This window comes from Lithobates pipiens, unplaced genomic scaffold (assembly GCF_037356315.1).
Source record: "Lithobates pipiens isolate NorthernLeopardFrog02 unplaced genomic scaffold, aLitPip1_a1.2 Scaffold_23, whole genome shotgun sequence".
Classification (NCBI taxonomy): domain Eukaryota; kingdom Metazoa; phylum Chordata; class Amphibia; order Anura; family Ranidae; genus Lithobates; species Lithobates pipiens.
The window spans coordinates 317,455,865-317,466,639 of NW_027507785.1; the positions used below are offsets into that span (position 1 = coordinate 317,455,865).

At 42.5% G+C, this 10,775-nt stretch overlaps 1 protein-coding gene across 1 annotated transcript in view; it reads left to right on the forward strand.

The window, feature by feature from the left end:
• The window catches only part of KANK4 (KN motif and ankyrin repeat domains 4), a 275,239-nt gene extending 264,899 nt beyond the window's left edge, over positions 1-10,340 (forward strand). Inside the window, exon 10 of the mRNA XM_077450577.1 lies at positions 1,549-10,340. Within this exon, the coding sequence (XP_077306703.1) occupies positions 1,549-1,677 (129 nt within the window). The 3' untranslated portion in view covers positions 1,678-10,340. The remainder of the gene's footprint in view (positions 1-1,548) is intronic.
• The last annotated feature ends 435 nt before the right edge of the window (positions 10,341-10,775 follow it).

A 10,775-nucleotide genomic window follows, 5' to 3' on the forward strand; every position in this document is an offset into this window, starting at 1 on the left:
TATAACCTACCACTAGACATGATCATAATACAATTCCATTAAATATACATATTATGTATACACGCTATACAAGAAACTACATCCCCAACATGCCCATAATAAAATTCTATTACACTCTATACATAGAACACTACACCCCCGAACATGACCCACCACTGAACATGATCATAATGCAATTCTATTACACTTTATACATAGAACACTACAACCTCCATCATGACCGACCACTGGACATGATCAGAATACAATTCTATTACACTCTATACAGAGAACACTACACCCCCCAACATGACCCACCACTAGACATGATCATAATACAATTCTATTACACTCTATACATAGAACACTACAACCCCCAACATGACCGACCACTGGACATGATCATAATGCAATTCTATTACACTCTATACATAGGACACTACAACACCCAACATGACTGATCACTGGCTGTGACCATAATACAATTCTATTACACTATATACATGGACTACTAACCCCCCCCCCCCCCCCCCCCCCGCCACTCCAAAAACACCCCACCAGTGGACATGATCATAATGCAATTCTATTTCACTCTATACATAGAACACTACAACCCCCAACATGACCCACCACTGGACATGATTATAATACAATGCTATTACATATAATAAAAGAAAAAATTGAGCATAAAATGGCACAAAGGTTGGACTTTAGTAGCACAATGGACAGTAATAAATCTAAAATTATATATTTTATTTATAACAATACATAGTGCAAAAAAGGTGAAGAATTAAAAATATATACACAGTACATGACAAGAATGAACATACATAGTATAAATAGTGTTAAGCCCCTGTGTGTCAACACGTTTTGCTGTCTAGCTTCGTCAGGACACACTCTGGGATTGTTGGGGGGGAAAACAGGTCTCACTAGACAGCTAAACGCGTTGACGCACAGGGGCTCACTACTATTTATACCATGCATGTTCATTCTTGTCATGTATTGTGTATATATTTTTAATTCACTTTTTGTACAATGTATAGTCATAAATAAAATATATAATTGTATATCTGTTACTGTCCATTGTGCCTCTAAAACCCCACCTTTGAGCTATCTTATGCCCAATTTTTTCTTTTATTATATCAAATTCCCATACGGATGTGGCCATAGGAGTGTTTTCTTGCACATTTTCTACAATCCTATTACACACTATACATAGAACACTACACCCCCCAACATGACCTACCACTGAACATGATCATAATACAGTCCTCTTACATGCTGTACATAGAACACTACAACCCCCAACATGACCCACCACTGAACATGATCATAATACAATTCTATTACACGCTATACATAGAACACTACAACCCCCAACATGACCCACCACTGGACAAGATCATAATACAATACACTATATACTATAAGAATACTAGAACAGATACATGAAACGTATATTTTGTTTAAAATATGACACTGTTCTTTGACGCTCCAGTGTGATGAAACTGCTACTCCATTAAACTCTACCCATAATGAACCTACTGCTGTATTGTCTTTTTGGAACAGGCTGGCAATTCTGCATTGTCCATTGTTGCTGAATCCGCCCCCAGTGAGATTGCAGAACTTCTACAAGCCCACACAGAGCACCGGCGTTCCTGCCCCGCCGCTGACACGGGAAGAGGAGGCCCATTGTAAACAAGGATGGAGGACAAAAGACTCATTCTTCTCCAAGTGAACTGCAAGAGAGCGGATACCATCCATCTCTGCATTGTCTTCATTACACAAAATATTCCAAATATGTGTATACATAAGCCAGGGTTTTTTTTTTTTTTTGGAATGAGGCAAGTCTGTTCTATCGGTTGATGTATATTGACTTGAGTGGAAGGTCGTATTCACAAACAGTGTTAAATGCAAAAGAGTAGTCTCCTACCTGTCAAGGAATTATAAGTCCCAGCATGAGGAACTAACTAATCAGCATGCCCGATACTTTTTGAGGGACCATGGAAGGTAATGCTAGGACTTCTAGTTCCGTATTAGCTGAAGAACTGCATGTAGAGTGTTTATAAAGAGGACCTGTCTACCAAAAAATCTGCACTTCAGGTATGGGTAGATACAGAATTGTACCAGCTCCTTCTTGAAAACTCTGGGCCTAGGTCTTAGAATTTCAAACCTCTACATTAATTTGTAAAATAAAGAAATCCAAGCAAGGAACGTGAATTTCTCAGGACCGGGTGGAGCTGGGAACTCCTTGCTGGAATCACCTCGATAATATGAAGCCAGTAGGTCATTTAGCTGGTCTGCATCTACCCAAAACTGAAATAGCAATTTTTTTTTTTAGGAGGGGTGACTCTAGAAGCAGGTCTAGAAAGTGACCTTTTAGGAAGGAGTGACGCCACAGAGCAAGGGGCGACGCCACAGAGCAAGGGGCGACGCCTCAGAGCAAGGGGCGACGCCACAGAGCAAGGGCGACATCACGTCCACACTCCTCCTTCCCAATTAAAATCGATATAAACAACACAGGAATTATTTCAGTTGAACCGAACAGCCTCTTTTGTATTATATATTAGAGTAGGGAAAACCGTTGTTGTCACTTGTGTGTATATAATATCTAAAGGAATGTTATTTTTTTATATTTCCTGATAGCAGGTCTGGTTGATGAGCACAAAGCGCCGTGATGCAGGGCTAAGATTGACCTCTGCTTCATAGGCCAGGGGAAAAAAAAAAAAATTGCTTCTTTTTAATAGATCGTAGGGTTTTGCTCTTGTACAGAATTTTTATAGCCTGACAGAAAGCACAAAAATAATTTGAAGTTAGCACAGAATGCATTTCTGCACCCTGCCAAGACCCGTCTAAAGTTATCTGCTGTTGCAGGATATTGGTACAAAGGCCTTGAGGGCAAAAGATACGTTATTGGCCAAATTGATGTAGATGTCCGCTCAGTATTCTTCTTTTTTATTTTTTCCTAATTAGCTACCTCGCCTGCCTTTTCTCCTAGCATTTGTTTGATAAAATACAGCTGGCTCTGTTGACTCAGATGCCGTACTCCACTCCCAATAGCAACCAGCGTAAAGTATGGGAAAACGGTTAGAGCCGGCTGCTAGCGTCCCCATGAATTCCCGAATCACCCAACAGGTAGGTAGTCGGTCACAGCACAGCAAAAATATAGGAGTATGCTCGAAATCTGGTCTCCATATGGTAGCTACTATATATTTCAGATAAGTGAAGTTAATTTTCATAGGGGGAAGGGGCAGCTAAACTCCAGGCAAACAAATACACAAATGAAATACCTATACGGGTGCCGGTTTAACTGCCAAAGGATTTGTATTTGGTCAATCAAGTTCTGGGCTCTGCCACACAGAACATCCTTATCTGCCGTTGCAGGAGACCTGATGTCTCTCTGTCGTCGTTTAAGCAAAATTAAACCTAACCGTGAGCTGGCATCTCTTAATTGCAGAAGAGACCTTTGATGGGGCCAAAAATGGAGTGCGCAAAATCTGGTGCAGCTCTACATAGAAACCAATCAGCTTTCAGGATTTTTTTTTTTTTTTGGTCAAAGCTATATTGAACAAGCTGACGTTAGAAGGCGATTGGCTACCATGCCTATATTCCCCATGATTAAGCTTCGAGGGGCGGAGCAAAAAGCGTTAGGGAATGGCCTGGTTGGAGCCCAGGCCATATAGAAGAAAAGAGGGTGCACCAGCCTTGTGCATTATACTTTGGATGATGTTTATTAACAACTTCAATACTGGGCCTATTCTGGCACTCCTCGCCTACATGTAAAAATCAGAATTTGTTTGCTAGAAAAATTACTCAGAACCCCCGAAACATTATATATTTCTTTTTTAGCAGACACCCTAGGGAATAAAATGGCAGTCATTGGAACTTTTCATCTCACACAGTATTTGCGCAACAATTTTTCAAATGCATTTTTTTGGGGAAAAAAAAAACAAGCTTCATGATTTAAAAAATAACAAAACAGTTAAGTCAGCCCAATTTTTTTTATATAATGTGAAAGATCATGTTACGCCGAGTAAATTGATACCTAACATGTCACACTTTAAAATTGCGCACACTCATGGAATGACGCCAAACTTCAGTACTTAAAAATCTCCATAGGCGACGCTTTACATTTTTTTTACAGATTACATATTGAGAGTTACAGAGGAGGTCTAGAGCTAGAATTGTTGCTTGCGCTCTAACGCACGTGGTGAAACTCTCCAGAGGTCCTCACGAAGCTGGCAGTGACCTTTTGTGCGTTCCTCTGGAGAGTTTAATCTGTGACAAGATGCCGTTTTCTTTTGTACCCTTTTTAATAAATATCATCCAAAAGGATAACGCACAAGGCTGGTGCGCCCTCTTTTCTTCTATTTTTGACTTCTAGGGTTCCCCACTCTTGAGGGCGGCAAGGCCTGGGTCATTGCATAGCCGGTCTGGTGGTTCGCTTGTGCGCAGGAGTGTGTCTTTTTTGTGAGGTTGCCACATACCAACTACTAGTGGGATTGCTTCCATGGGCGGCTACAGGACGAGCTCCCTCCCAACCCGGCACTCGCAGCAGTGGACTGAGGACTTGTACTCCTCCTAAAGCCCGAGCGGCTCACATACAAATTTATTTTGGGTCACGGTGGTTACCATCTGCACCAGAGTTTGCACTCTCTGGTTTTAGTAAATCAACCCCTGCAATTAAACACACACCTGCCTTTTTTGCAGTAATTTATTGAATGTCCGGTTTAGGTGCGAATTCAGGCAAAAAAAACAGGAACGCCCCTAGCTGGAAACTGCGTCTGCACATATATGAACCCGGATTCTCTGCATTAAGTAAAAAAAAAAAATTTTTGCATGCAACCCTCCCTTATTTTTATCTGATCTCAATCTACCACCGTGCCCAAGAGCAGCGGCTCTCTCCTTTCTCTCCTCCTCACTGGAGATCGAGGCAGCAGCCAAAGCCATTGGCTCCTGCTGCCGTCAATCACAGCCGGTGAGGGGCGGGGCCAAGCTGTGTTTGTCAATAGACACACACAGCGCATCTTGGGAGCGAGCCTGCACAGCAAACGACTTGCTATGGGGCCACTGGTGGGAGGAGGGGGGGACCCCAGAAGAGGTAGTTTGGGGATGCTCTGTGCAAAACCCTTACACAGAGCAGAACATGTTTATTATTTTAAAAAAATCCTTTCGAAATCGCTTTAATTAATGAAAAAAGCACTGCATTCATTTGTGTTTTCTCTGCCTGGAATTCAGCTTTAAAAGGGAACCTGTCACTGCCAGGGCTTATATGGTCCATCTTCTATACGGTAAAATGAACACATGTCCCACTGTTAGCGTTGCCTTCAGAAGTTGGGCAACAGCAGAGCCTTTAGCCTTGGTTGGAGTTTTGCCGGCCCCCTTTCTTCTTTCTTTTTAATTGTCAACCATATTGACCACCACAGATAATAAGCACAAAGTAGTGTTGGTTATTCTTCAATTATACTCTATATGAAAATGAGAAGAAAAGAGGTTTAACCTTAAACTACGTAGAGGGTTCTTTACTGTAAGAGTGGCAAGGATGTGGAGTTCCCTTCCACAGGCGGTGGTTTCAGCGGGGAGCATCGATAATTTCAGGAAACTATTAGATAAGCAGCTGAACGACCGCAGTATACAGGGATATACAATGTAATACTGACATATAATCACACACATAGGTTGGACTTGATGGTCTTTTTTTCAACCTCACCTACTATGTAACTATATTCCATCTGCAGATATGCAAGATTAGCCCTTTATTAACTCCCCCTAAGAGTTTATTAATCCAAACTTCCCATTAGCAATTCAGCCAGATAGAAGATCGTTGCCGATCGTTAGTGGGTTACATTGAAGCATTCCTAAACCCAAAAGTTAAAGTAGAACTATAGGCAAAAAAAATTTATTTTTTAATTTGGATAGATCAAGATAGTTATAACCTCCATCAATTTTTTTTTTTTTTTTTTTACCACCGTGTGTCATTTTGTAGATTTCACTTCCTGCCCCATAGCCAAACAGGAAGTGAATCCCTTGGGGGAACAAACCCCCCCAGGTCACCAGAACTAGTGTCCCCATTGGAAGATTTCCCCTCTTATGTCTCTAGGGACAACCCAAAATGTGGGCTTTTCTTTTACTTTCACTTCTAACGACCATTCAAAGCCATCCACAATATCGCCCCCAGCTACATATCCAACCTCATCTGAAGATATCGGCCAAATCGTCCCCTCCGCTCCTCCCAGGACCTCCTGCTCTCTAGCTCCCTTGTTACCTCCTCCCATGCTCGCCTCCAGGAATTCTCCGGAGCTTCTCCCATCCTCTGGAATTCTCTGCCCCGATATGTCTGATCAGCCCCTACCCTGTTCACCTTTAGGAGATCCCTGAAAACTTATTCAGGGAAGCCTATCGCACACCCACCTAACAACTCTCCCTGAGCCCCCCCATCAAATCATTCTCTGCGGCTATTACCTTTTGTACCATCACCCCCTCCCTTTAGAATGTAAGCTCTACGAGCCAAGCCGGGCCCCTCCTGTCCCTTCTGTATTGTACTGTAATTGTAAAGCTTTGCGTAAACTGTTGGCACTCTATAAATCGCGTATAGTAATAAACAAATAGAGGGGGCGATTCTCTGTAACGGGGGCGCAGACAGCAATAAACACTGGCAAGCGTTCTAATCCCTCTCCACTATCCAAAACTTAAAAAAAAAAAAAAAAAGTTTTGCCTTTAGTAATACTTTAAAATTGTAAATATTGCAGCTTAGTGTTTAGGTGTGTTGGGCTGCATTAGTTTTCATTTTTTAAGTCAAGAACTTTTTTGGGCAAATACAGGAGAATATCGGTTGATCTCTTAAGAAATGCAGCGTATTTTTCACTTCTTGTGAGCTGAAAAGAAAATCACAAACATCCTCATTTTTCTTGTGTAAACTACTACTCCCATCAGTACACCATATAATGGAGATGAGCAGAGTAGTAGATGTATAACCTCTTACCAACTGCCTAACACATACACTACACTATATTGTCAAAAATATTGGGACGCATGCCTTTACACGCACATGAATTTTAATGGTCTCCCAGTCTTAGTCCGTAGGGTTCAATATTGAGTTGGCCCACCCTTTGCAGCTATAACAGCTTTCACTCTTCTGGGAAGGCCGTCCACAAGGTTTAGGAGTGTGTCTATGGGAATGTTTGACCATTCTTCCAGAAGAACATTTGTGAAGTCAGGCACTGATGTAGGACGATGAGGCCTGGCTCACAGTCTCCACTCTCAGCCTGGGTTCACACTTATGTACGACAAATGCTCCGAAATTGGGAGCTCATGACGTGTGCAAATTAATGATTCTATATAAGAGGCGTCTTAACTGGTCTAACTTTGAAAATGCTCCCTGAACTTCTTTGGGCCTACTTCAGCCCATTGAACATCACCGAAGTCAGACCAAAAGCAATATTGAACCCTACGGACCAAGACTAAATTCTAGTGCGTGTAAAGGCAGGTGTCCCAATACTTTTGACAACTAAGTGTATATATGGGGGCAAGATAAGTGGGCTTTGCCACATGTGCATTGTTAGACAGGGTCAGTTGTTTTTTTTTTCCAGGCTGGCTGGTAAGTGCGCTGGGAAATTTTTGTTGCCCTTCCATGTGCAACCTTTCTGCAAAGGCCAATTATGGATGGCAGCCTTTGTCACTTGTTTGCACAACTTGGACGGCTTTGCCACATGGCGGCCTGAGGTTGTGTGCTGAGAGTGCATTCAGTCCATCACACTGATCAGGAGCCAGCAGGATTCGCTCCACCCCCCCAAATCATGTGACCCCCTTGTGAGAGCCAATCACAGCAGTCACATGACGGCAAAGCCATTCCACCTCGCCGTCAGCCCTTTAAGTAGGTTTAATGCCCACTTCTTTATCATTAAGAGGTTAAAGCGGAAGTAAACCCATCCATATAACAGTTTCATTTCAGGCACGTGCTGGAAATGCAACACTCCCATTGGTTGTGCTCTCAACCAAACTGTCAAACCATCCAATGGCTGGTGTCATACCTGATCACATGTGCAGCATCATGGCAGTTGTAGATTAAACAGAGGCAAAGATGGCAGCTTCCTTGGCTGAAAACAATAGGGGGGGGGGGGGGGGGTTACTTACACTTTAAGGTTAATGTTAGGTCTACGTGACAACCATGGCTGTCCCCCATAGATACAATGGAGTAATGAGTGTAGACAAAGAGACAGGAAGTGTGTTATTTACAGGATTACCAGGCGGAAAAAAATAAAAAATGAAAAAAGAAAGCAAAGGCAGTCAACAAATCTAAGGACTAGTGAGCTGCAATAGATTAAGTTTATGCTTTTGGGTTTAGATACATTTTATGGGATACAAATCGGACCCCGAGATGTCATGTAAACCTCCATGCAAGATTTGGGGTGCTGCAATATCTGCATATGGAGAGTCACAAGAACTTTTATGAACTGTTTTATGGTTCACTACATTAAAGCACAAATACTATATAACCATTCTTCGCATCTCCCTGCCCCCGTACATAAGATTGCATTGGTGGGAATGCAGGACAAATACTGAATGACCTTCATGTACTGGATACTCCGTGTCGGTGTTACTATGACCCTCTATGGAGGGGCCGTGTATTCTTGTTGTATTTCCTTGTACAGGTAATTCTTGTTCAGTGAAAATGTAAACCAATGTTCTATTTACACCTTTTCTACCTACGGATGGATCCAGGTTGGGTAAATCGCGGGCTGGTAAGAAGTGACCCCGCCCTCCTATCACGGCTGATATCTATTTTGTAGATCAGTGTTGGAAATCCTTCAAATTAAGCCTCATTCAGGATTCGCTGGCAGGAAACAACCTGTAAAGTCCAGTTCTTTATGGCAGCCAATCAAAATGTCTTGTGCTCCGATCTGCCTTAAATAAACTGAAATCTGGCGGCTCTTTTACACCATATTGGAGGGGGCGTTTCATAGAAGCACAAGTCCTATACAATAAAGCCTCGTACACACGATCGAATTTTCTGATAGGAAATGTGTGATGACAGGCTGTTGGCGGAGAATCCGACCGTGTGTACGCCCCATCGGACAATTGTTGTCGAATTTTCCGCCAAAAATGTTGGATGACAGGTTTTAAAATTTTCAACCGACAAATGTGTGTTGTCGGATTTTCCGAGCGTGTGTACACAAGTCCGTCGGACAAAAGTACAAAGTACAAACACGCATGCTTGGAAGCAAGGAAAAGCCGGAAGCGGTCGGTGTTGTAAACTTGCGCTCGTAACGGAGAATTAACATTCGTGACATGGCAAATTATGAAATCTGGAAAAGCAGCGCACAATTCTCTTCTTTAATGGAATAATAATGAAGCTGCTTCACTGTTGATACTGATGGAGTTATTGCAAACAAATTTTCAAAAGGCTTTTTTTTTCTAGTGATATCAAGAATATTATTATGCTTTTTTTTTTGCTTTTTTTATTTGGGCAAGTTACCAGAACACCATTATCCCGTAATTTTTAAGATCAAAGATACAGCTATGTTGGTGTCCTTTTTTAATGTTACATTGTATTTTTTTTTTAATATAACTGCCTACTCCCCAACTGTCATTTGAAGTAAAACACACAGCCAAGTATTATTCTCCACAATTTTTTTTATTGTGCATTAAAAAAAAAGAAAACATAAAATTAGACATGATATCTGCCAATAGAATGTAACCAAAAAGTGAATTCTATGCATCCAAAAACATAGAAAATATACCAAATCAAATCATTATTATTCAACCAAAAAAATAATGTCAAAGCAATAACTCCAAGGCCAATAATAAATAACACGTTATCTCCTCTGATTCCGCAACATGTCTGGTTGATGAACGGCCGTTCAGAAACGAACTGAATGCGCGAATCAACAAAGGATGGCGCTAAAGAGCTGAAAAACCATGTAGTAAATCACTACATTCGTAATTGTTGGCCAACAATTGTGTGGCCGTGTGTATGCAAGATAAGTTTGGGCCAACACCCTTCGGACAAAAGTCCACGGTTTGTTGGCCAACAATCCGATTGTGTGTACAAGGCTTTACTGTTTGCTGTGTATGGGGCAGTCAGTGCCGGGACACAGTCATCCAGCGACCTGCCAAACAGCGCACCCCCCCTTCCCTTAAGGCTAGGGCCAGGGCGCCCCCATCCTTGCAATAAACCAGTGCGCCAAGGGCAGCCAGCCCTCCTGCCCATCCCTTGTCCCGGCCCTGAGCACAGTACAACTCCTGACATATAGGAGAGAGCAGATTCGGGGGGGGGGTAATACATACACGGCCTCATAAATGTGCCAATTCGTAGCAGGTGATAAGAGGATTGGTTGTGAATTGTATTGGGGGGGGGGGGAGGGGGGCGCATTAGCTACCAACTTGTCCCTCTTTCCTCCTCAATTGTCCCCCATGTTCATCTGATGTGTAGACCTCTATACATATTTACCAGCCTAAAGAGTTATACTACAGTCAGGCTAGGTTCACACCTCTGCATGTGGCTGTGGGAATCGCATCTGTTCCCCTCCACCTGCAAACGCCCGCAGCCAAATCACACCATTCTTAGTAGACATTCATTCTGAATGGCATCCCCATGCATCTCAGCACGTAGGGAAAATCGCATGATCAGACTATGCAATTTTTCCGCAGCCACATTTTTAAAAAGGTGCATGGGCCTTTTTTTTTTTTGTAGAATTGCAGGCAAGTGTGAACATAGGGTAAAAGTTTCATCCAACCTTTAGGGGCATTTTCAGACGGTGGCCACGGGATGTGGCCGGGCCTCGGTTCGGCCACCC